General features: G+C 39.7%; 1 protein-coding gene across 3 annotated transcripts; it reads left to right on the top strand.

The window, feature by feature from the left end:
* Positions 1-649: 649 nt before the first annotated feature.
* LOC111864732 (motile sperm domain-containing protein 1) lies at positions 650-18632 on the top strand. Of its 3 annotated transcripts, none has more exons than XM_023852215.2 (6): positions 650-870; positions 3288-3432; positions 3832-3995; positions 8161-8320; positions 8398-8550; positions 18353-18632. In XM_023852215.2, exons 2-6 carry the CDS (start codon positions 3300-3302, stop codon positions 18460-18462), a joined length of 720 nt encoding a protein of 239 aa, XP_023707983.1. In that variant the 5' UTR covers positions 650-870; positions 3288-3299; the 3' UTR covers positions 18463-18632. The 3 variants fall into 3 exon arrangements, with proteins under 3 accessions (XP_023707983.1, XP_033607454.1, XP_023707984.1); XM_033751563.1 differs by having other exon boundaries at positions 18174-18445; XM_023852216.2 differs by lacking the exon at positions 18353-18632 and adding an exon at positions 14447-14816.
* Positions 18633-27951: the final 9319 nt, after the last annotated feature.

Below are 27951 nucleotides of genomic sequence, written 5' to 3'. Positions count from 1 at the left end.
CAAGTAACTTCACGCCGTGCTGAAAATAGCGTATTTTATTTCACATTCGCGCTTACAATCACACAATTTACAGATTCACAACTACTGCTATCAGCAGTATTACAAATATTAGCCTGCAAATGCTAGACTACAACTGACTGTTGACTGCCTGACTAACTCGTAACTCTCCGCTGGCTAGAGTCCAACTCAACTTCGTAGGCTACTGCCTAGAGAACGCACTTCGGCGACTGATACACTTAACTGTCTTCGGTGGCTCTGCAGTTCCCTTATAAACCCTCAGCCGCACAACGGGAAAACAGTTATGTAATAGGCACCACTGTTGTCTGACGCCGTCAGACGAGGGTGAGTGGGCCCCTTTCCAGACCCATTACTTCTCAGAAAACCTGGGAGAGCCGAGAATCGAACCCGGACTTCTGGAACTGTAGCCAGGAACTGTGACCACTAGACCACAGGGGATGTCAATATGCCACAATATTTTCACTACGTTATACCGGTCTGAGTGCAACAATGCTCGGAATTTTGATTATCCATTACGTTTCAAATGCATACGTATGCCTTATAATCTTTGTAATAGAGTAGCATTCATGACATGCGTACGGCAAAGGTTATCATTTATCGGATTGTATGTACCCTTTGCCCCACTCTAAGATTCAGGTTTATTTACATGCAATTTTGTGAGTGTGCGTGCGTGTCTGTGTGTGAATCATATAGCACTGCGTAAATAATCAATATTTTGTCTGAATCTTGTGGACACAGAGAAGCGTATATGAAAAATATAGGCCCCCTTTCCCAAGTATACAGACATTGCCATTCTCATTTGCAATAATTTCTTCTAACTATTGAAAACTGACTGGATCCAGATTCTGTTAGGTAATGACAACTCGTTATTTACGTATTTGCTGAGACAATTTTAATTTAATGTTAGACCAGCCTCCAGAGAGTTTGTTATATGATGAACCAAAATTCTGACAAGACTTTATAACGTGTGGTGTGAGTGTGACAGCTTTAAATTTGAAAGACATTATGAATCTCACATTAAAAAACGAACATTTCAAAATGCCAGCATTGGTGTGAATTGCTACGTGTCAGTTTTCTATGGGGGATGTAATTTTATAACAATCATTGGGCCTCTTAATTTGTGTGTCATGTAGGGAAGTCAGTTTTAGCAGGATTCATAAGGACTACATTGTAATGTGACTTCCAATCAGCGGTTCAAATTTAATGTGGAATATAGATCATACATTTGGCAGGAGTTACTCTACCATGAGGTCCGTTATATTACCTTCTCATTATATTCAAGTACAGTCAGTCCCTGCTCATTTGGCAGGTTGTTTTTCTGGTACCTGGTGCAGAGCAAGGACTTAACCAAACCAGAATACTACTTTCCATAACTGAAGTGTTATAATTTAAACAATCCCTGCCTAGTATATAAACCAGCATTTTTATTAGAACTGTCACTAAAACTACCACTTTTCATGATTCTGTCATAACACAAAGCCACAAATGATTGCATTTATTTTATATCACTGTAGTATAGTATAGAGCATGACACAGCCCACAGCCAGTGAAATTATGGTTACTGTCAGTTTAAACCTTTGACATTGCTAACAAAGAGCACTGGCGACCAAATACTGGTGTTGTATATACAGAGTGGTGGCAACATGTTGGGACTGACTGCGTTGTATCTTATTAAAGATGTTGCACCTGTTAGCAGTACTATCATATTGTATGATGTCAGTCTTTGAATGCCAGATTAGTTCCTTAAATTAGGCCATGACCACTTCCTTCCGGATCTGTTCCAATTTGTAATTCACTGCCATCCAATCATTTGATACTACATAGTCTGAGTTACTGAGAATGTTGGTAGACTGCTGCCAGTCTTTGCATGTTCAAAATTTATAACTTTATTGGCCTCTTTCGGGGGCACGGAGTAGTGTAGTTGGTTGAGGCACCATGCTACAGGCTGGGAGGTTGTGGGTTTCATTCCTGATCAGATTATTGGATATTTCAGTTGACCTAATCCTAGCCACACTATGGCCCTGGGGTCGATTCATCCTCTCACAGAAATGAATACAAGGAGTCTTCCTGGGGTAAAGTGTGGCGAGCGCATAAGGCTGACAAATTATGTAATTTAAATGTAGCAGAAGAGCATCAGTAATCTAATTATTCGTGCATTCCTTTGGCTTCTACTTCCAGAAAAGCATCGTGACTTCTCTCTTTTCTAGTGACTAAGGCTGTATCATACAGCAAGGGGTGATGTGTGACAGCAAGAATAGGGCAGGTTATAGCTGACCAATGTATTTTTTTTTAATTCTTTTACCATTCCAGTAACATAGTGAACAAAAATGAAGACTGTACTTTCAAGCAGGTATAAAATTCTGTTCCTCTCAGTTTGTTGTATGGACTATTACATCTGGTGCATAAATAAGGAAATGATGCAACTATAGCTGGTATTTTGTTTCAAACCTCTTGCTCTCATGGGTCCTTGGCATTGTATTAGCAATTTTATACTATTTCCTGGCTTCTTTGAAACACTGATGATTTCTTCAGATGTACAAAAATGAATATCCCATTGAGTGTTTTGACAAAGTTATAAAAATTAATGGGGCTCAAAATCATGACATGTAGTTATATTCTATTGTTAGCTCTCTCTGCTTTCACAGCAGTTGTGCCAGAGCAACGACTGCTGCAGTTCAAAGGACTTTATCTCAGTACAACAATTCTGGGAGACAATCTGAGAAGGTGTTTTCATTTCCTGAACTTACAGAAAGAGTGTGAAACAAATCATAGTGTTACATGTAGCATGTTTAAAAAATGTAATTTCACATAGAGTGATCCATGTTGATATGTCACTTCTACAACAGTTGACAGTATTCAATGAAATTTTTGTACAAGAATATCCGTCTTGTTTCCATATCGCTTTTAACATTTTGTGGAGTTCTGTCTTTATATGATACCTGCAGCTAATAAGTAAATGTCATGATATAATAATTGAGCAAGCCAGGATATCTCAATCAGTATATCAACCAGGGTGCAGTGTGGACCACCAAGGAACTAGTTCATTTCTGAACAGGCACATGAAATTTCTCTCTTTGTAGGATCAAAACTGGCTCTGAGCTCATCCAGCCTCCATTCACTTCCATATAGTATTGAGGTTAGGAATGCATGGAGCTGTACCTCGACTCCCCTTTGAAGGAAACTTTACCTTTATGTAACAGTTTAGCTGTTTTCTTGAACACCACATGGCATCGGATTTTACTTGTAAATGTGAATGAGTTCTTTTACAGGTTTGGTGTGGCATGCAGCCAGGCATCGTGCAGGTCCCAGTGTTTGTATACCCATCGCCTGTCACCTTCTTTCTTGAAGATCAGAGCACTCACAAGCAGGTCCTCACACTCTACAATCCATATGACTTTCCAATCAGATTCAGAGGTGAGCACTATACCTATTGACAGTATTACATGATGTAGAATGGTTTATTTGGAAAGAAATAATTTCATCTGCTCCCAACAGGCGCCACAGAGAAGACTTGCTCTTAACATCAGTGGCAACACAGCTGTCCATGTTAATGACCATAAGGGCTGTTAACTTCATCTGTCCCTACTTCATATTGGGAATACATTGTCAGAGACTAAGCTGACTGTTCAGTCATGTCTTCTGTGATCTGGTGCCATGTAGTCCAGTAGATATTTACCAGTGTTCTGGAGGAAACCTGCCACCTTGATCTTCAAGGTAGAAGAGTTTGTAAATATCTTCCAGACTTCATGTTATTATGTCCCAGAAGAGTGTAATGTGCATATTGCTATGCAAACCTCCAGTTTCAAATTTCAGTTCTGTGTACGGCACCAAACAAGTACACAGTTGTGGACCCTGAAGGCTCCATCAGGCCCAAGTTTTGTATTGACATTGTTGTCAGACACACCGCCATCTCGGCAGCCAACTGCAACATTACTGACAAGTTCAGGATACATTTGCAGAACCACACAACCAAGCAGGTGAGTCATATGCATTGCCTGGCTAGCCACTTTGCAAGCTTTATGGACCTGAGGTTGCTCGATGGAGTTTATGTTCAGGGGTTAACTGTCATGCTCTCAAAGTTCACTAGGCATAGCTGCATGCAGAGAAGTTCATATTCACTGAATCTCTGGTGAATGACTTTCCTTACTGGGGAGGTGAGGGGGTTGCAAAATTACACGGTGCAGTCACGTAGTTTCAAATAGGCCAGTCAACACAACGGCAGTGATAATATTCAATAAGGCAAAATAGATGCTGTCGTATCAGCATTTGTTTATTTGACCAGTCCTTATTGTGATATGTTTCCACCATTCTTTTTAGGTCATCCTCAGGCAATATAGCTAAGTCCATGAACTGTGTCAAAGCATTAAATATGGATCCATATATTAATAGGGATTATATTTTTAGATTTTTTATTTATGTAATTAAAATTATAAGTTGCGATTAGAAAGATCAAAAAGTTAAAAAAATTAAAATTGTTATAAATATTAAAACAAGTTATGAGGCAGCTAATTATTAATCTGCTCTGTTTCGTTATGATTGAGATGGCTGAACCTGCTAGTGCTGGGGTCCTTCTCAATATTTTAAAATTTTGTTTGATTTACACTCTTCTTGGTGCTGTGTAAGGTCTATCCTCAGTATTCTTATTGCTGTGTAGTTTATAAACTGAATTTATGTCTCCATAACAACACATACTTTCTAACCTATGCTGTCCCTTTCAAGGTAGCCTCCTTGGAGCTCTATACAATGATCCCAGTGATCACATCACTGTTTGAAGCATTTCCTGAAGTCAGTTATTTGAAACTTGGCATGTGCATCCTGCAATTTTGCTTGAATCATGGTGACATCACTGAATCTTTTTCCCTATAGCACCATCTTGGATTTTGTGAAATGAAGTTGCGCATCACTAAATCTGGGAGGATGTGGAACAACACAGTCATGTTACTTTTAGCAAGAAATTCACACACACAGTCAAAGCAGAGTGAGCAGATGCGTAGTCATAGTGGAGAAACCAGGCCACTAAATTCCAATTTTCAGGTCCATTTTGCTGCACACTTTCCTACAGACACTGTAAGGTGTCATTGTAGTAATGGTGGTTTACAGTTTGTCCCTTTGGAGCAAATCCATAATGCACAACTCTTGAGTGTAGTAGAAAGCAATGAGTGCGCACTCTACATTTGAGTGGACTTGTCTTTTTAGGGGATGGAGATAATGGATTCTTCCACTGAAGTGACTGTTGCTTGGTTTCTAGTTTGTACCCATAAACCCATATCTCATCACCTGTGATTATCTTCAGAAGGAATTCTGAGTCTCTTTCATGCCTCCCTTGAAGGTTCTTGCACATGCTAACATGATTCTCCTGCTGTTCCCCACTTAGCAGGCAGGGCACAGATTTGGTAGCAGTCTGATGGGTGTTCAGATTGTCTTTCAAAATGCTCTGAACTGACCAAAATGAAATTCCCAGTGTGTTAGCAACTTCTCAGATAGTGATTCAACAGAAGCCAGACCCCTTTTGAAGTTGGAAGATGTCTTAGAAGCTTGTGTTCTTCCAATTTTCTGCTCTCCAAAACATACATTCAACACTTAAAAGGTTTCCTGCCATTTTTTTTTTCCAGTTTAAAGCAGAATCTGATGCAGACACACTGTTGTTTCAAGTCTGCCACTTTGTGGGTGGGCAAAAATTGCAAACAGAGCAACACTGTGTTGTGCTTAACAATAAATTACTCAACAGGGACACATGCTACAACATTTTTTCAACCAGGAAATGACTCAGCAAACTCTACTCTCTCTCTACCTAGCAGAAGTTTGTGCTAGCAGTAATAGTGTCATGTTTTGGTTACTCCAGAAATTATTTGATCACATATTGTACATCAGGAACCTGTTCATTTTATAAGACTTAATGTATACAATTATGATCAAAAATTTGTATTCATACATGGTTAAAGAATTAGAATACACCATTAGGATGGGCCAGGAAAACTGGGTGGGCTGGAAATTAAATGGGACACATCGGCTGCTGGTCTGTGTTAATCATGTAAATCAGTTGGATGATAACACAAATGCCATAAAGAAACACATGGAACCTCTAATTGACACTAGTAAGGAGGTTAGTCTAGAAGTAAACTCAGAGAAAACTGAGTATATGTTTGATGTCTCATCACCAGAATGCAGGGCAAAATCATAGCATAAAGACAGGTAATGGATCCTTTGGAAATGTGCACAGTTCAGATATTTGGGAACAAGAGTTCAAATCAAAATTTGCATTCAAGAGTGGATTGAATTCAGGCAATTTTTGCTACCATTCAATTCAGAACCTTTTGCATTTTCTTCTGCTATCTAAAAATGTAAAAATTAAAATATATGAGTAAGTAAAAGTAAAGCTATCCCTATAACAGGCCGTGAAGGCCCATAGGATTGTGATACGTTGAGGGTCCCACATTATCTAGACAGTCGGCTCAAAGATGGTGGTAAGATTGTCAGCCTTATTCACTGGCCACGCTTTACTCCCCAGGAAACAATACTGTAATTTTGCATGTAGTTTTGTGTGGGTGTGAAACTTGGTAACTGATACTGTGGAAAGAACTTGGCTGAATTTGACAACAGTATGATGGGAATGATGTTTGGACTGAAGGAGGATGAAATAGTAGGAGACTGGAGAAACAGCATAATGAGGGACCTCATAAGTTCTACAGTTATAATTAGAATAATCAAATCAAGGGGATGAGATGGGCAGGGTATGTAACACACACGAGGGCGAAGATGAATGGATGTGGGGCTTTGGTGGGAAAGCAAGAAGCAAAGAGACAACTGGGAAGATCTAGACATAGGTGGGAGGGTAAACTAAAAATGGATCTTTGAGAAATAGAGTGGGGTGGTATGGACTGGATAACTCTGGCTCAGAATAGGGGGCAGTGGACAGCTGCTGTGTACTCTGTAATGAACCTTCAGCTTCTACAAAATTTAGGGAAATTGTTGAGTAGCTGAGCAGCTGGCAGCTTCTCAAGGAGGACACAGATCCATGGAGTTAGTTAAGCAATTAAAGAAACTGTTACTATACAAATTAATTCATCCACTTGATAATATCAAATTCATTTCTGAAACAGTTAACAGCATATAAAATAAACATTGACAGAACCACAAACCATGGTGAAAGTAACCATGATGCCCTAAGCAGCATACCTTCAGTGAATGTTTAATATGTAACATCACTCACCAAACATTATGGATTGTGGTTGTGCAGTAGATGTTTCCAGCAGAAAAAAGGAACTTGAATTCTGATCATTGTTTGAACCACAGTCACACTAAATGGAAGAACCAGATCTGGGAGACTCAAAATTTCTTGCACTGAATGTGAGTTGTTGCCCACGTCAGGATTCACTGGCTGGGATCAGAAAATGCATTCACTAGATGTGGATGTCACTAAACCAGGACTTCTCTGTAACATAATATGAAAGGAGCATTATGACATTGTAAATTGAGTTTCCTGTATGACATACTATAAAGCAAAATGAACTTAGTTGGAGATTGAGGTTGTAACCATTGTCAGGAATAAAAAAAATATGAAAATCAGGTAGCAAGACATATTTTGGCTGCCAGAGAACAGTGGGTTACAATTTTGTGTTGCGTTGTTATGGCCTTCATCTCCACTCAGCATTGAGGATTAATTTCTTTTTGTTGTGGTGTTTGGCCCAAACTCACACAGGCCAGGCATAAGATAATGGAGAAGAAATCAAATTTGAAATAGAGGTTAATTGTAATGACCATTTATTTTGATCTTAACATCTTTGGGTGCAGTTCACCATTTCCTGTATGCAGCATGTGACCAAGTGAAATTGCCAGAACTCCAAAATTTACCTGAACACAGGGTGGGTTATCAGTTACCAGCCAGAATTTTTCAGTTGCCACTGTTAGACAGGCCACCATATTTTTTGACCCTTGAACACTGTATTATTAAGTGTTAACATTCCTGTGATGTTTCAATTAATGTAATATAATAGTTATTCCATTGGAATTTTTTTCACAATTTTCTGTACTAAGCTGGGTATCTGCATGTAAATTGGTTACTCAGTTAACTTTGAAATTTACCTCCATGTTGTTTGCCACATTACCACTGTCAGCTGTGGAAGTTTAGAATTGGCTTTGCAGTTGATAGGAAAGCAAGATATAGCTGCAACTCTGCTACCAGGGAAACAGAGTGGCCCAGCAGCAGATCATGAAGAGTTCCAGAGGTTGCCTCCCAAACTGGATCTGTCTGCAACTGGCGGTGTGCAGCAGCAGTTTGGTGTTATGCGTGACTATAGGCAAGGTATGCACACACTGCTGATATAACAGTATAGTGTGAATTGTCCATTGTGAATTACTTATTGTGTGTTGTCTGTGCAGGTCGCATACAGACACCGAACTACATAGTGGTTGTGGCTGCAGTCGTGTGCATCGTGGCTCTGTTACTGCCCACACAAGGAGACCAGGACACAAGATTTCCCACATACCTGCACCTCACATCTCACCTCAAACTCGTGTTTGCGTATGTGTTAGGTGAGTAGCAAACAGAGCGTGAAGTCATGTCCACTTCTCAGGTTCACTGATCTGAACCAATTATCATATAGGCTCTTACTGCCTCAAGCTGATTTAAAAATATTCCCACACTTAACATGTTACTGAAGTAAGGATTTTATCTGGTATGTATGGAACTGATTGAATATGCATTATTAGTATTACACCACCAAATCTCAAGGCTTATGTATATCTTCCTGCTGTTATCAGAATCAGGTTAAACTGATTTCCATGCTTTGGTTATTTTTCTCTTTCCTGTAGTAAAATAAATACGTGGTGCAATCCAAAAGTTCCCGAAATATATTAATAAAAACTATTGCATCTTACCTAGANCTAGATCTTATTCTGAACCATCACCTTCAAAGTAGTCCCCTTGGGAGCGCATACACCGATCCCAGCGTTTCTGCCACTTTTCAAATGCATCCTGGAAGTCTTTCTTTGTTAGGGCATTTAGTACCGTCTGTGTTTCTGCTTGAATTTTCTCAACTGTATCAAATCTTCTCCCCTTCAACTTGATTTTCATCTTGGGGAAGAGAAAGAAGTTGCATGGAGCTAAGTCTGGTGAGTACAGTGGGTGGGGAACAACTGCCATCTTGTTTTTAGCCAAAAATTCCTGCACAGTGTAAGCCGTATGCCATCGTGCATTGTCATGGTGGAGTACCCAGTCGTTCGTGCGCCATTTCTCTGGACGTTTTCTCCTCATTTTCTCCCTCAAACACCTTAGAACATCACGATAGAACTCTTTATTGGCTGTCTGACCAGGAGGGACGAACTCCTTATGAACAGTCCCATCAATACGAGTATCAAAAATACAGATCAACGTGGACTTAATGTTGCTCTTGTTTTTTTTGGCCGAGGTGAAGAAGGGCTCTTCCATTGCAGAGATTGCTGCTTGCTTTCAGGGTCGTAGCCATAAACCCAACTTTCGTCACCAGTGACAACCTTCGAAAGAAAGTTTGGATCCTCTTGAAGCTGTTGCTGAAGTTCCCTGCAGACTTCCAAGCGATGCTGCTTCTGTTCATTTTGCAGCAGTCGTGGCACAAACTTCGCTGCAATCCACCTCATGTTCAGTTCCTCTGACAAAATTTGTTGACATGTACCATAATTTAGTCCCAAGGTGTTACAGAGGTCTTGGATGGTCAGTCTACGATCTTGCAGAATCAGATCCCTAACTTTCGCGACATTTTCTGGTGTTTTGCCCGTTGACGGCCGTCCCGAACGATCGTCATCATCAGTCAATGTTCGGCCATTTTTAAGACGCTTATACCAGTTGTAAGTTTGTGTCTGGCCTAAACTGTTTTCACCAAAAGCTTGCTTCAACATTTGGTGCATTTCTGCAGCGGTTTTCCCAAGTTTGAAACAAAACTTTATACAGACACGCTGCTCTCTCAGGTCAGCCATAGCAAAACTACAAACTCATGGAAAAACAACAATAAACCCAACCACTCAACTTGACGCCGCTTGCCACACTGATTCAAGAAGGATGTATGAGGAGACACCTAGCAGTATTTTGATGTACTCATAACCATTTGCGCGCAAAATTCAAATTTCAGAAACTTTTGGATTGCCCCACGTAAATAACCATTCATGCTTGGCCAGTGAAACCTTCTGTAGTCCTAGTACCATATATACCAAAATGGAACATGGGGCTTCTTCCCTGTTTTCAGAGTTAACAATAAATTTGGGAAGATCTAATTGCCTACTTTCCTTTCATATGATATGAACCACTTAGAAAATGAAAACATTTGGGGTGGTGGGGTTTCCACAGACACATACGTACAAATAAGCAGCAAGATGATTTGATGATCCTCCCTGATACAACATGGACTACATAGAAAATGAAAAAGTTATGGATGGGGGGGACAGCAAAACAATCTCATGAGCCTCCTGACAAAAATTAGGGGAGGACTCAGGCAGACAGACAGAGTTGGATACACAGACAGCAAAGTGATCTCATGACCCTCCTTTTATTTTTTCAAAATCAGGAAAATAGACAAAAACATGAAGGGTTATGTTGGATTTGTGAAATTCATATTTAATGAATCTCTGGGTAAATGCCCTTGCTTAACAATAAATCAAGGTTTTCATTGAATGGAGCTGTGGAAAATACAGAAAGAAACTACTGACTTTTTACAAGATTTTAATTTTATATAATTATGGTAATGTAATTTTTATATGTACTTCCCTGTGGGCTAATACATTAATGTGATGGGGAGGTTTGTATGCCCTGATCACCTGGAGAGGTATGCTGCCTGGGGCATAAGCTGCTAATAAGATTACTCGTGCTAGAGATGTTCAAGGTTATGGGCCACACTAAAGGTAGCCCTTAATCCTGCAGGTTCAGAATTGAGTGTGAGGCTAGCAACCTCACTGTGGAAAACAGTGCATTTAAAATAATCTAACAGTGGATGTCAGTTACATTATTTATGAATATTTGTTATAAAGGAGGCCAAGGTTGTTAGGGAACCATACAGCCGAGGAGTAAGGAAGTGATTTCTTTGCCTAAGTAGTCAAGGAGACTGTTTCATTACAAAGAAACACAGTTACATAATCAGTAATATCCAATTAATTTCTAAAATAATTAACAACATATGAACCATCCTCAGTGGGGAATCAAAGCGACCATGACACCACAAACACCAGGTCATCAGTGCATGTTCAGTGTGTGACAGCACTATTTCTGATAAAGAGGAAACATAAATGTTGATTGTTTCACCCACATTTATTCTAAATTTGGGTTCTGATTCTGGGCAGTTGAAAAATTCTTAATCATTTAGTGTTGTGTCCTGTTTGTAGTGTTTAGAGATAAAAATGGAGAGATTTTGTTATGTCACTCACAACATGTCATGATTGAAGTAATAAAAACTTTTGATTGTCTCAGAAAAACATGTACATTTTTATTTGAAAATTCCATATACTAAATGGTGATTATTTGTTAAATTAAAGTTCACTGAATATTGGAAAATAATACATTGTTCATATCAGGCTTCAGCTTGAACCAGAAATAATATTAATGAAGTATGTGACCTCACTAAAAAAGTAAACATGAAACCAAGATATATATTTTTTTCTGATCTGTTATATGTACTGAAGTTTGCATGTTGTCATATTGTTACTTTGACAGTCAGGAGCCCTGGGCTACCACAGTTTGGCCAGAATGTCAATTAAGAAAGCTGTGGACTGAAAGTGGTAATCCCTCATGAAGACATCACTTCTGACAACTTCTTGGTGTATCAACTACATTGAGATTCTGTGTTTCTGTAATGAAGTTTTCCCTTGCTGTTAAAATGGCAGCTCATGTTGAGAAAGAAGGTGTTAATGTGAACAATAGAAAACTTTGCAAAGCAAATAATTTTTTACAAAGCCTAATGTGTGATGCCATTGAAACTCTAATGCATTTTGGTATGGAGTTGCAGCCTCCAGGTACACGTCACCATGTAGTCTGATACTAGTTCACTAGCATTTCAGATGAACACGCTGTCTTCATGTTCACGATCAAAGAATAATCTGTGCAAGCAAGTACCAAGCAGAATCATCTTATTACACTATTGATGACACAGGTGCAATATCTGTAATCATAAAAATCATCAGGCAATGAAATGATGCAAGTGACTGCAGTTCTGATAGTGTAAGTTTTGTGGCATTGCTTGATATTCTGGGTTGTGATAACCAACATTTCTGAGGATCATTCTGAGTCCATTATCAGGTTCAAAAGAATTAGGATGAGAATGTGGTTAGGTTATATAGGAAGGTTAAGTGAACTGGGAGGACATATTCTCCCTGAATAGGTTATGGAAATGGCACTCCCACAAGGAACAGAAGAAGGTGCCTCCAAAGACAAGATAGTAATTTCCTCCCAAAATGACACTCACCTGAGCACTCAGGAGAATAGTTTTTCCCTGTTTTCCTTCTGTAGTGGCTCTCTAAAGGTCATCTTTTTTCATAATTCCATGTCTGTCCTGCAACTATAATGCTACAGTTCCTAAAGGTAAGGTAAAGGGTAAATTTGTCCTTGTGCTTAACTAATTAAGCACTATGCCATAAAGGCGTATGGGGGAGTGGATGTACGTTGTGCGTTCAAGTTCTAAGGTCCCCGATTTTTTTTTTCTCACGCAATAATCATACAAAAAATTTGAAACTTCTGTCACTTTTCAACGTAATCTCCCTGCAGCCGTACACATTTTTCTCAATGTGGACGCCATGATTCCATGGCCGCTGCGAACGCTTCTGTAGGAGTCTGTTTTGACCACTGGAAAATTGCTGATGCAATAGCGGATTGAAAAACGGCATCCATGTCTCATCCATTGTCACAGTTGATGAAAAGAAAGCCCCATTCATGCCTTCATCACGTGTCAACATCGCCTGGCAAATTGCCATGCGTGCAGCCTTGTGGTCATCCGCCAGAATTTGTGGCACCCACCTGGAGGACACTTTCCGCATTCGCAGGTCTTCATGCAGGATTTTGTGCACAGGTCCCAAGGAAATGCCAACTTTGGAGGCGATGTTTTCCACACTCAATCGGCGATCCTCCAAAACAACTTTCTCAACTTGCTCGACCATGTTGTCAGACCAGCTGGTGCGAGGCCGAGGTTGTTTTGGTTCATTGTCACACGACGTTCGGCCTTCTTTGAACTGTCGCGCCCATGAACGCACATTTTTCACATTCATGACACCATCACCACACGTCTCACTCAACTGGCGATGAATTTCATTGGGTGTCGCACCACGCAAGTGGAGAAAACGAATGATTACTCGCTGTTCTTGTAACGAAAACGTCACCATTTTAAGTATCAGAAACACTCCTCACTCTCGCCGCTACCACTAGAGTTCTGTGTGCCGTAGAGTGCTGCCATCTCTGTCACGCATTCACAAAGAGTGAACACATATTTTAAACTAAACCGCATGTGTCTATCTGCTCCCAGTCCTGAGAAAAAAAATCGGAGACCTTAGAACTTGAACGCCCCTCGTATAGATCCACATTTTCTTGACCTCACCGCTAGCTGGATGTGAGTGGTCAGCTTCACTTCCTGGCCGCTTTACCCGTGGGGAAAGAACCCCCAGTACCCACCGGATAGGAGGTTGGGTGAACCCCAGAGCTGGTCTGAACGATATGGAGAAGAGAAAATTCTTGACACTGCCAGGACTCGAACTCCAACCCCTTCGTTGTCCAGCCCATAGCCAGTTGCTATACCAACTATGCAATCCCACCTCCACAGTTCCTAAGGGGGGATTTTATTCTCATGTTTTCTGATTACTGTTTCTGTTGGCCTGGACTGTGCTTCATGTTCTGTCACCCTCCTGTGGATGTGAGTGGCCATGACCACTTTCCATGCAACCTGACTATATATCCTAACCCATCCTCACCCTACACACATCACCTCTGAAGATGTGTTAGCGTGTTCAGTCCCAGCCTTCAACTTCATTGCTTCTCTCAGAAAATTTTCCACACCCTTCCATGTATACCTTTGACCTGTGTACTCTTTCAATTTAAAATTCAGTATCCTTATCTTCCTGTTCAGATCTTATAAATGTCTCACTTCTTGTTCGTGGAGTTCTTGCACCTCCTCCCAACTCCTTATTGCTCTCTGGATCTGCTTGTGATTGTCATTTTTTTCAATCATTTGCTTCATCTAGTCAAATTTGAGCCCAAGGGTTTCCATTTCTTGTTTGATTCCATTAATTTAATTTCTGTGTTACTCCATAAATCTTGAGATATCATTGCTTCCCTCCAAAGGCTTCCTCACATTATCCAGAAATGCTATTGATTTGCACCAAATGCATTTGTGGGCCCAAATTCAACTCCGTCCTCTGTGTTATCAGTAGAGCAAAATAAAACATTATGATTACTACTGAATAATGCTGTGCTCTAATCCTGCAGGGTTGGTCACAATGGTTATCCTGAGACCATCTTAACAGCAAGTAGGAGAGTGAAATACTTCCATTACTGGAACATCTACAAGACACGTAATGTGGCAATTCCGTCTCTTTGAGATATATTTAAGAAAAAGGTCACATGTTCATGTTGTAAGAGACATACAATAAAGTGGATAAGTCAGTAAACATATGTAATAAACATTGGGCACGTTGTGAATCTAGACTTTGATACCGTACTAGCACAACATTATGCACCAGAAGATGCAATTTTGCTTTAGTTACTGCATTTTCATTTCATTAGCCTTCTCTTGCTCCAGTCACGATTGATCTTTGCACTGATGCTGCCACAGTCCAGTCACCAGACATAAGATTGCCTTCTTCAAGGTACCATGTTGGATACAGGACAGCAGAAGAGCACTTGCAATTATTTGTTCAGTCTGCTGTGATTCTGAACAATTTTACATTTGAAAATTACTGTTTCTTCAATGTGATGCCTTGTAGTTTGATAGAGTGTCCCATCATTTTGGAGGAACCAGCTGTTTGCATGTTCAGGTTAAAGGAGTAAGCCACATGTGAGAAGTTAGGTGCACACATAGGGAATGGAGGACAGGAAGCAGGACCACAGTAGAGTTAATGGGAGATGGTGCCCCTGAAAATGACAAAAATAATTCTGAGGTGAGGAAAGATGAGAATAGTTCTGAGGGAAAAGAGCTGAGAGGATTTCCAAAGAGGAAGTGCAGAAGGGATGATTGGCTGGTACATGGTTCTCTGAGGAGTGTCAAGACAGGACAGTGTTTCCCTGTAGGTCATCTCACAGTGTCCTGTCAAAAGGCAGTGTATCTAAATGCAGAAGGGCCTGTTCATTGCCAACTGCCAACCTTAGCTACAAGAAAACAGTGGAAGGGAAGGAGGCCCTTAAGAGGGGAGTTATCAAGGGATCAGTCTGGAGAACCACCCTACAAGGTGTATCCACCAAGGAAGGTCTTCTGCACTCCTTCAGCAGCTAGGGAAGAGGCTTCTGTGTGTTGCTCAGGCAGAAGCCATCTTTCTTGTTCATGTTACTGGGGCAGAGCTTAATCTCTGTGGCCTCCCTAATGACATGATCCTTATGCCTGGAATTTGTTACAAGAATGCTTATGTTATGGAGTAGGACACAGTGGTTAATGAAAGTTAATGGAGTGTTTCACCATGACTGACTTATCCAGACAATATAAAGATGTGTATGTCTGTGGTGCTTCTCAGCAGTGGTCTAAGTGGGTCAGTCTGTCTAGTATATAGTTGACGACACTTGCAGGTGATGGTGCACATGCCTGGAATGTGCAGTCCCAGGTCAGATGGATTGAGAGGCCAATAAATATGCTGGTTGATATAGCTGTTCTGTCTGGAAGTGACCTTGAACAACTCCAATTCATTATGCAAACTTTCCTGGTCAGAAAGGATTTCTTCAAATTTCAAAGCAAGGCATGCTTGGTGGGTGAGTGGTGATGGAAGATGGAGTTTGGATAGATGGTGTTGTTGACGGGTACAGCCTATGATCCAATGAATCTTCAGGTCTCTTGTAAATGTCGATGTCGGGGAAAGAAAGATGTCCATCTCTTCCCATCTCCATAGTGAATTTATGTTGTAGTGTACAATATTCAAATGGAAGCTCTTCAGCTCCTCTGGTTCACAGAGGCAGATTATGAAGTAATTGTCCACATAACAGAACCAGCAGAGGGGCTTAATGGGTTGCCCTGTCATCTGTGAAGAAACAGGAAAAAGTTGTGAACCTGTGCCCACTCTATTGTAAGTCTGTAGACCTGGCTGCTGAAACAGAAGAAGGAAGAAATCAGAACATGCCTGAAAACTCTGGAGATATCCTCATCAAAGTATCAACCTGAGAGGTTTAAGGTCTCCAATCCTCATCAAAGTATCAACCTGAGAGGTTTAAGGTCTCCAATCCTCATCAAAGTATCAACCTGAGAGGTTTAAGGTCTCCATAATTGGCACCCTGGTGTAGAACAACACATCAAAGCTGCTGCAATAAACCGAACTAAACATTGTCACATCCCGAAAGACAGTCATGCTCAGTTACTGCCATGAGAACCTCAGATATCACAATTTTACAGTTATGAGGTGTGACTAGGAGAGTTTCAGGTTTTCAAGAAAGAACACCTGATACGAGCTCTTTCCTTATATTCCAATATTTTGTGGTTTTGCAATGCAAAAAGATCAGTTCAGAAATGCTCCTGTTTGAGTCTGTTCTCCAGTAACTTTTATATTTTTCCATGCCATTCTTGTTTCTAGTTATATCATATGTTCTAACCAGTGATTACTTGGTTTTCTCATAGATTTTATCCCGTTTGCTTTAAAGTTCATGATTTTTTTAAGTGACAATCCAGCATCAATAGCTTTGGCTTTTTTTTTTAATGAGGATGTATGTGGTGCCTGATAAGAAAAGCATTACTCTTTCCAAAGTTATAAATGACAATTTAAGTGCAACATTTGGAGCTTCTGTGGTGAATAAATTAACTGAAATCCTCTCCGGCAAGCAACCATGCTCATTTTACAGGAAAAAATTTGACACTTTTGCTGACTGCCTCCATCATCAGGATCAGTACTAAGATTTTAGAGTCAAGTTGAAGCAGTTCTGACAAATCAATGTATTGGATTATTTAAACAAAAAGAAATGAATTACAACTTTCAGATGTCACCTTTGCATTTTACTGAAGAGTTCTGCCAAGAGGTAGCTGTTTTTTACCACTTCAGCCCTTGTGCTCTAAGGATTATTGAGTTTTGGTTCTATCTTGTAGGCTTATGTCAGGGGATTGAAAATAAATTGTAGTGCCAGAAGCTGAAAGATCATTATTGAGTGAAGTAAATAAAGGATCAGGTTAAAAGTCCATAGCTGAAACAAAATATTAGCTGACTGGGCTTCACATAAGTATACAATGGACATTTCCCTCAAGTCATATTTGTCTTAATCAGTACATGAAAATAAGTTTCATTCCAGTTCATAGTACTATTTGGGGAGCAAAGAATCTACTGCATATAATAAATGTAGGTAATAATTTATACAGTGAGGTATAGCACAATAATGAATGTGCAAATTACTTGTACTTCCTTTCTCACTGATGACTCAGAGAAGATGGACTGAAATGGCAATAATGCAGGGAAGACATACTCCATCAGACTTTTGAAAGTTAGAAACATGTCAATTGGAAACTGGGGCCTGGATATCTCAGTATAGTGACTAGGCCATGGGCTGGATGACCAGTAGTCTGGGTTCAGTTCCCAGCAATAGTAGAGATCTTTCCCCTTTCCATATCATCTAAGATTAAGAATTAACAGAACCATATTTCCACTTCCCCTTATGTGTATATCCATGATAACTTCTTTTACCTGTATTGGAAAAATTACTTCAATACTCCATCTTACTTCAGTCAGTTAAGTTACATAGGGATTTTATAATCGTTTGATTCCTAGTTGATATTTTTCCAGTAAGTTTGAAATTCTAGATGCACAATCATATTTTGTAGGTTATGCTTCTGCAAAATGTAGTGCTATATCATCCGAGAGTTTTCTCACTTATCGTGCATTCAACTCTTCTGCCTGGGTGGTTGAATAATGTGCAGGAAGTTATTAGACAGTTGCACTGTACATTTGGGATAGTTCACATATACCAAGTATCAAACTCTTTTATCCAAGACCACTTCTATATTCTTCTGACTTCATTCATTTCTTATTATCAGTAAAGATGCTGATGCAGTATGTGCTGTCTGCATAAGATGAAGGCAAGAGGTTCTGCCAAACTACATGGCAACACATCTGAGAAGACAGTAACCTTCATTGATGTAGGAGGCTTCTTCAGCAGTGCTCACCAACTTGCTCATCTGTAGTCATACTTTCATTTGTTTCTTTCATCATCCAGGCAGGTGCTGTAAATCAACTCACAGTACTGCTCAATGTCCAGGTACTCCACTCAGGAACTCCCATTTCTCAAGATTCACTGGGGGAACTGTAGATGCTTCCACAAGTTAATATAAATATTACTGAAGAATAAGCGTACATTTTAATCTCATTTCAAGGTTTTATTAAATTGTATTACCTTTATTTTTGTTGTCTTGTCATATATTATTTCTGTATGTTGTTATTGTCTTTACTTTCTTATGTTCGTTTTTTTTTTTCAAATAAAACTGTTGAAAATTGGTTGTGGTGGAAAAAGTTAATTTTATTTCCATTGTGCTATATGAAAAATCACAATCTGAGGTTAACTTACCCATATAAGTTCTTAAAGTCCAGGAAAAACTTTGCCCTACCTTGGCAGTGGCAATGCTACACTATTGTGTAATTTAAGAACAGATCCTTATATAACTATTTACAAGAAGAGATTATTTTACATACATGCTCGGGCATTTTGAACAAAGGTACAGAGGTTATTTTGACCCCAAGATGGTATTGTCAGTCTCTGTCTTTTTCTTCCTTCTTTCCCCCTCAGTGTTGTAAACTTCAGAAGGAATTTGGAAATGTGTGAAATGTCAGAGTGAACCAAAGGGCATAAGATACCAAGAACATTGATGTAACCAGAATAAAGGCTCCCACACACAGACGCAATACTCAGCTCGGTACGGTACAGGACGATATCTAATTACATTGCGGTAAATGCAGGCCCGCACACTGGCGCGGTACTCCGAGGAACGCGATATTATCGCAGTCAGTATATCGCCTCGGTATTTTGGTCTACCGAGCGCACTCGGTAGACCGCTCGGTATCGCAGCGGTAAATAGTCATGGATCCGTCTTTGGAGGAAGAAGTTTTGCTTTTAGCTGTCGCTCTTGATGAAGACGAAGGTGAATCCCGGCAAGTATTTTACTGAACACTAAATCTGCGTAGTTCTTTTCCTCCACATATTCAGTATGCCATATATATGTACAAATATTTACAATTCCATAACGAGTCTCTAATTAAGTATGTATAAGTGGTTGCTATGTGTGTTCGTATTTAGGCGAAAGAGACGAATCACTTGGGTTCATGATATAAACTTGTCAAGAGAGGAACTAGGGGAGTTTTATACATTGATACCTCAACTCCTGAAGGACGAAAAACGGTTCTACATATATTTCAGGATGAAAATTGACAGGTTTGATGAAATCCTGAGAGCCATCGGGCAAGAAGATATCACTAAACAATATACCAACTGCCGGAGGCCTATTCTTGCCATTAAGTGGAGGATTTTTTGAGACCCATAGAACTGAAAGGAGGAAATATAAAACACACTGTATCAGCAGCGTGTTTGCTTCATAATTTTCTACGTCTCAAAACCCGTGATGAAAAGTACAGGGAAGAACTGCTACGAGTGGAGCCATTGGAAGGAGAAATGTTCCCTATCCAGCCTTTACGTCTCCCAAGGGCGGCAAACGTTATCTATGCCATTAGAGAGCGGGTTGTTGCGTACTTCAACTAGATGACTGCCCCTGGAATTCGTGTGAGTGAACGGAACTGGTGCATAGCCTACGCTAAGAATGCCCACAGTTACTGTATACTTAACCCTATATAAATATATACAGATTTTTCTACTTGCTGTCTCTGTTCATTTTAACAGCCAATTCCTTCCACTTTCTATCCTTAGCACGTGAATCCTTGTACATCGGATGACGAGTATCGTACAATAAAGCATTTTCTTTGACGAACTCTGTTATTTGTTCCATTTGGCTACCCATGCCGTTTCACTTACGTATAGATACTGATTGAGTGTGAGTCATGGCTAGCTGGTTATCAGGTGTCAAAGATTCCCGAGTGTCGCGGCTGTGTGCGCAGCTCACTCGGTAAACAGCCGCTTTCGTCCCGAGTGCTATATCGTCCCGAATCGTATCGCGTCTGTGTGTGGGAGTCTTAAGCCATTGGCATGGAATGCGTCACACACATGGGAGATAAACACATACAAAATTTTAGTCAGAGAACTTCAAGGGAGAGACCACTTGGGAGACTTAGGCATAGATAGGAGAGTAATATTAAAGTAGGTCTTAAGAATACAGTATATAAGAATGTGGATTGGATTCATATGGCTCAGGATAGGGACCAGTGGCAGAATCTTGTGAACACAGGAATGAACTTTATGGTTTAGTAAAAGATGGGGAATTGCATAATTATCTGAGCAACTATTAGGATCTGAGGAAAGTGAGCTTGTGGAGTTAGTTGACTGGGACAAGTTAAGAGCTTAATCTGTGGTGATGGACATGTTGCAGGAAATCGATATCATTTGAAGTATGCTGATACAATAAGGAACATTGCACATAGAGTGAAATCCTGAACACTTTCTGGTATCAGCCAAAGACCAGATTATTATTATCCCATATTTAGCAAAGAATCTGGATTTTATATAAGAAATTTTCTACCTCTAAGAACTTGTACATTGATAAATTGCAATTGTAATAGAAATAGCAATCAATATACACAATTTTTCAGTGCCAGAAATTCTTACCACTCAGTCATCATCTTTGGTGAGTGAGTGAGTGAACATGCACTGAAGCTGCTATCCTTATGGTGTTAAAGCAGCTTTGATTCTGGGCTGAGGTTATTTCAGTGTTTATGTTATGAGCTAGTAATTATATTAGAAATGAATTTGATATTTATTATGTAATTGTATTTATTAGCACAGACACATTTTCTTTAACTATATATATAGTAACATGAACTGTCTTTGCCTGCTCAAACCCTGGTATTGTGGGTTCGAATCCCACTCAAGGCATGGAAGTCTGTGTGCATTTATTCTGTGTTTGTATTGTCATGTGTGTTGGTAGTGGCCTTGCGACTGGCTGTTCACTTGTCCAAGGAGTCCTACCGTCTGTGTAAAGAAGATTGCAAAACTAAAGAAGAGGTCAGGGTCCAACAAAGGGCTGTAGAGCCATTGATTAAAAAAAAGTATATAGTAAACCCTCGCTAATCCGGTTACAGTTAAACCAGATGTCGGATAATCTGGACTGAAAAATGAAAAATTCTGTTCAAAATTGAGTATATACTTTAAAAAGGCATATGGAATTTGGGACCAAGAGGACTTTCAGACTCTTGAAGGCAGATGGATGGACTGAAACCATGCAAGAAAATATCCAAGACTGGGTTCAGTTGCATTCAGGAGACCCTGGATTTCAATTTCTGGCAGAGGAAGAAATTGCTGCAGTGATTTTTTGATTATTTATTTTCATCAGTACTGCCTATGTTATTAAGTGTTCTATTTATATATTCTCTGAGTCCCCTGTCCCTTTTTGGGCTATCTTTGGCTTCATTAATCTGGATTATCGGCTAATCCAGATGACCTCGCCCCAACCCCAATAAATCTAGATTAGCAAGGGTTTAATGTATATAGAAATTATTTTATCATAATTATATACAGTAAGACTTAGAAGAATATGAACAGTTACTGGACATAATTTTGTATACCCCACATGTAGTGAAATCTGTGGTTTAGTACTATAAGAAATGCCATTCACTAAGAGATTAGTAAATATGGATTTCACTCTATGTTTATTTATGAACTCATATCAAAACTTGAAAACCCTGAGTGTGGTACAACAAATCCAACGTTTTAAACTCCTGCTGACTGTGGGACTGTATACTGTAGGAATGGCCATGTTGCTCATTATACAGTACAAGCAGAATTGCATGGGATATGGTTGTTTTCCTTGTGAACATAACATGTGGTAGCTGAAGCTTAAAAGATAGAATGATACTCATATTAAGAAATTAAAGTTTACTCTTGTGATTAAGAAAGAAAGGTATATTAAGTAGGATTTGAATCACATCCAGAAACTCCATCTTGGTACTTGCATAGCACTTGGGCAACCATGGTTATCATATTGAAGCCAGAATATAGAGTAAATATCTTTGGATGTTCTGTTTTATGTCCTGAAATAAGAAATAGGCAGAAAACCAACAAGAAAGTTAACATGTATGTGTGTATATATTAGAAGAAAGAAAAACAGTGGGAGAGAGGTTGATGCATTGTCTGAGATGACAGGTACAGTGAACCAGGAATGCTGAGCAGCTGACCACATAGCTTTCCTGATATGCTGTCCCTGTTGGTCCAGACAAGACACCAATCCCCACTCTCCCTCACCTCGCCAACTGTGTTTTAACACAGGATCATATATAGGGCCAAACCCTATAATACAGCCACACTTGTAATATGGCAAAGAAAAATATGTAGGTAAGTCAATAAGTAAGTTACAAATGGATATAGAACTTAAACAGATAAGAGTACTGATTTGAAAAATGCTTTTATTTCTCAACATAATCTCCCTGTACATTGAGGGACTTGTCCCATTGTTTCACAAGCCCCTGAAAACCAGCAGCATAAAATTCTTGAGGCTGCTGTCGGAACCGGGCGGTGACTGGGATCACGAAGGCATTCCAGCCTCAAGGACAAACCATAAATGCCGACTCCTACTGTAACATCCTCAGGAAATTTCATAAGGCCATTCAACAGAAGCGACCAGGACTCCTCACCAAAGGCATGTTGCTCTTGCATGACAACGCGCATCCCCATACTGCCAACAAGACAAATGAGATGCTGTGAAATTTCAAGTGGGAAGTCCTCGAGCATCCTCCGTATAGCCCCGACCTTGCTTCAAGTGACTTCCATTTGTTGGCCCTCTTAAACATCATCTTTCGGCTGAACATTTTCCCGATGATAAAGCTGTAGAATGGGAAGTCACCACTTGGTTCCAACAGCAGCCCAAAGAATTTTATGCTGCTGGTTTTCATGGGCTTTTGAAATGATGGGACAAGTGCCTCAGTGTACAGGGAGATTATGTTGAGAAATAAAAGCATTTTTCAAATCAATACTCTTATTTGTTTAAGTTCTATATCCATTTGTAACTTATTGACTTACCTTTGTTATGTCTTTGTTTTGTAGTCTCAGTTCCTCCCTTATCTGCCAGACAGTTCTATATCCATTTGTAACTTATTGACTTACCTTTGTTATGTCTTTGTTTTGTAGTCTCAGTTCCTCCCTTATCTGCCAGACAGCACTCGTTACATAGGGGGTGTCATCGTTAGCACACTGTAAGCATCTAGCATGATGACAGTAGCTTGCATTAGTTACAATCATACTCTGAGCTTGAACATAAGCTAAAAAAGCCATGTTTTTACCTGTCACTTTAATATAAACAGCTGTAATCAGTTTAAGCAGTATGTCTAACATATGCAAGTATTTCATTTCAGCTCTTGAATGGCTGCTGTAGTTTCTCAGTACAGAGTTTCACTTTCTTGTAAAACAGCCGGGTACATTGCCATTTTACATGACAACTGGTTTGTTTTAAAAAATCTTGCATTTTACATTTAACATGTGTAAAAATGTCTGATGGAGGTTTTAAATGGGAAATTGTGTGTTTCATTTATAGACGTGCCTGTGAAAATGCATTATCAGAGGAAGGGCTCAAGGATTTAGGCCAATTTAAGAATGTCATATACAGCGTTCTGTTAGAATTAAAATCATTTTAGAGAAGTAAACGTTTTTATAGTTTTATATAGTGGGACATGCCAGTAGAGCTTTCTGTTTGAGACTTACTTCATAACAAGTTGCAAACTGTTGCATGATAGATATCTGTAAGTAATTTTTCATGCACGCTGCAAAGAAGAACACAGCACTAAAGCTGGGACAGCAAAAGAATACAAGAACCTATGGATGGAATTAATGCAGGAACATGTAGTCCTTGTTCAGAGCAGGCCATTTTGGTCTACCTAGAACAACTATATCATCAGCTGAGATGTGATGCTGTTTGGAGAGATATGGGTTGAAAATAAGATATCTCACCAGAAGCTGAGCAAGAACTGGTTGACCACATTCTCTTATTTGAAGTCAAGAGGATTTGGTCACATGAATATGTGAAGTTGAGACTCAAGCATACAGATTTGTAATTAAGATAGGATTGAAAGTTCATTTCATGGAAGGAAAAAAGAAGCTGGTATAACTTGGTACCTTAAGAGCTTGGCAAGAACAAGAGGCATGAATAAGAATGATCCAAATGCATGAAAAAATAATTAATGAAAATGACATTTGGCAAACCCACACGGATTCATAATGCCGATGATTCTGGGCATCATCTGAACAAACAGGCACCACCAGAAATTGTGAGCATGAAGGGAAAGAAAAATCTAAGGAGAGAGGTGAGACTAACCTTAGTTACATATCTTAGTGCTGTTGGTGTCTTCATGCCTTCATATATAATTTTCAAGCGTGAAAATTGTAAGTAGGAATTTTTGGGTGGCATGCCACTGGGAACAGTTATGAACAAATCAGATTACATAACAGCTGAAATATTTTATGATTTCATTAAACATTTGTGTTTTTCATATGCTGAATATTTTGCTGCTTGGCCATTCTATGCACGTAAGTGATACCGATATTCTTCAGTACACTTAGTATAACATTATAATGTTATACTAAGTGTATATAATATAATAATAATTATTATTAATATAAGCATCTCACTGCACATCTTTCACTACATCCAGCCACTTGACAAGATCCTTCCTCTCACCACTGAAAGTTTGCTGTTACAGTGTTTGTAGTTGGTTCAAATGAAATCCAGGCAGAGGGATCACAGAACTCCAGTTAGGAATGCTCATCCCCCAGGCATGGGGAAAGGCTTGCTCTGTTGAAAATTCTGTAAATGGATTTCAGGCATGCAAACTAGTACCATAAAATTCAGGCACAGTTCCTGAATCTGCTTATGCACCTCTGGAGTGCTTTGTATTAGATGCACGCTTGACAGAAGAATTATGTACCTCAGTTATATGCCAGTTTTGTGGATACAGCTGGAACTTCACTGTTGGGCACTCAGTCTCTGAAGGTTGACGCTATACACACAAAAGAGAATTTTGTCATTCGAGTCCATGTTAAAAGAAGTCCTATGATAGTACACAAGAAAAGTTGCCAAGTTCTGAGGAAGATGAACTTAATATCATTCATGAATTGTGCCCACTTCCTACAATAACAAACAAGAGAAAGTCACAAGGCTAATGTTCTTACTTTGAAAGAACATATAATCAGTATGAAAAGTAAGAAATCTGAAAAAGCAAATAAAAATGCCAGATACAAAAGTCATATTAAGAAGCAATGAAGTGACATTTGAAGTCCACACAAGACAGGAAAATGTTGATTCAAAATATACCATAGTATCTGCTGCAGCGGGCTTTGTAGTGAAACTCAGAGAGGTGTGATATGGATCTGATGTGTGCAGTGTACCAGCTGGTGTCATGAAGAATGCGTGGGAGCAACTGAAGTCAAGAGAACTAACAATCAAGAAAGACCTTAAACTCAAGAGAACTGTTTATGGAAACTGAGATAAAAGTAAGTAAAAACATGTTTAATCCTTTCTCACTCAAGCCTAATTTCCAAGTACCTGGCCTAAAACACTCAGGCAAATTTGGTTCAATTTACAAGTCTCACGTCAAAAATTCGCTGAAGTACAGTTTTGGTCAAAGACATATCAAAAAATCACACTAATTCACTGTAAACAGCAGATTTAAACAAAAATAGCCTACAGGTGCAAACACTATAAATAATTTGAAAAAGAAAATAAAAACTAAAAGAATTAAATATAGAAATCTAAAATTTACAAAATTTGAGCAAAAAAATGAAATTGTTTTATGGTCTTCTTGTCACCAAGCCTGTAAAAAAGATATTTTTTTTCTGTAAATTTTGATAGAAGTTTTATGCATTATGTAAAACAGTGCATACATACCTTTTGCGGCTAGCACCTGTGTTTAGGGAAGCATTCTCCATGTGGACCTTGTTGCATGCTGTTTTGGCTGTCCACCTCCTCTCCTTTGTGCTGCAGACAATGCATTTGGAATTTTTCTTTTCAGGGAGTTTGAGTCCTCGTGGTCCCCAAGGATCATCTGCTCCAGCATTGTCCTTGAGTGCCAACCACTCCTCCCCCAAAGCTCTCAATTATGGACACAGTGTATTGTACCTGGATTTCAGTTTGCTAGGGCCCCCATAGTTTTCCTTGTAGAGAATGTAGCTATGGTATTGAAATCTACCTTTTTCCAATACTGCACTGTCCGCCTTCCATCCAAATAACTGTACAGCATCATGTCTAAAGAGTCAATGCCACTCACAAACTTGTTGTAGGATGTGATTTTTGTTTTATTTGTGGATTGCCACCATAGCTTCCCTGTACTTCCTCTTCTTGGGCTGTGGCATGGCTTGTTCCTGGTAATCCCTCTTTGGGCTGGGCTCCAATGTATCTTAGCATGTTTCCTGACCGCCTTCGTCTCCTAAAGCGGTTCTTAATATGGGAAATGAGTTAGAATCTTTTTCCAAAGTTTCTTGACAATGGGATCACAGTTGTGATGATCCTGGAGTCCAAGTAGATACTAAAGTTATGGCCTTGATGGTGTTAATTAAAGAAATTAATTTTCATTTATTATTGGCATCCCCATGGTTTGGATTATTCGGGTGATGTGAATTTATGAACAGTATTACACTGCATTGTCCCTAGGCAGGAGCAGTGCAATTCTATTAATGTCGGAAATTTTCTGGAAGCACTCTGGTCCCCCCATGGCTGGACTTGAATGGCCCATTCATTACCCTTAAGGCATGGGGTCATCAGGATAGAAATAAAGTCTGAGGTGAGTGAATACCACAGCCATTACCAGAATACACACACCACATGGATATATGGGCAACTGCACAGGATATCTGACATAACCAGCATGGCCGTTTAGAATTATAGACATATTTATTAAAAGGGTTAAGTTGTCCCTGTGCTTAACTAATTAAGCACTATGCCATGAAGGCATGGGGGAGTGGATGTATAGATTTACATTTTCTTGACCTCGGCACCAGTTGGATGTGAGTGGTCAGCTTCATGCCCTGGCCACTTTACTCCCAGGAAGAGCCCCTAGTACCCACTGGAATGGAGGCTGGGTGCGCCTCAGAACCGGTCTGGACAACATGGAGAAGTGAAAATTCTTGCCCCCAACAGGACTAGAACGCTGACTCCTTGGTTATTCAGCCTGCAGCCAGTCACTATACCAACTGTGCTATCCTGGCTATATAGGCATACTTAATAATTTGTTTAAATTCCAATTTATTAATTGGTCTTGACTGATGCTATACAAGGTGTGGCAATAAAGAACCCGGATTACTTTTATGACTCATTTCCGGCCACGTCATTGACGAAGAGGAGGGTAGGGCATTGACCCTTGGACTTCCCTCTACCGTCACACATAGTTTCATTCACGTGCATCGGTTAGTCTGGCCGCGACCATTGTTAGAAGCGGATCGTGTTTCTGAGCTCCGTCGGAATAATGCTGAGTGCTAATGCAGAACAACGTGCTAACATCAAATTCCTCACAAAACTTGGAAAATCTGCCACTGAAACTTACAATTTGTTGACAGAAGTATATGGTGATCAGTGTCTATCTCGCACGCAAGTTTTCGAGTGGTTTAAGAAGTTTATGGAGGGTAGGAAAAACGTCGGGAACGATCCAAAATCGGGCCGTCCTCCCACTGCGAAAACT

The sequence above is a fragment of the Cryptotermes secundus genome, unplaced genomic scaffold, assembly GCF_002891405.2.
Source record: "Cryptotermes secundus unplaced genomic scaffold, Csec_1.0 scaffold724, whole genome shotgun sequence".
NCBI classification, from domain to species: domain Eukaryota; kingdom Metazoa; phylum Arthropoda; class Insecta; order Blattodea; family Kalotermitidae; genus Cryptotermes; species Cryptotermes secundus.
The sequence above is the reverse complement of the archived record's forward strand: the minus strand, read 5'-3'. Positions and strand labels throughout refer to the sequence as shown.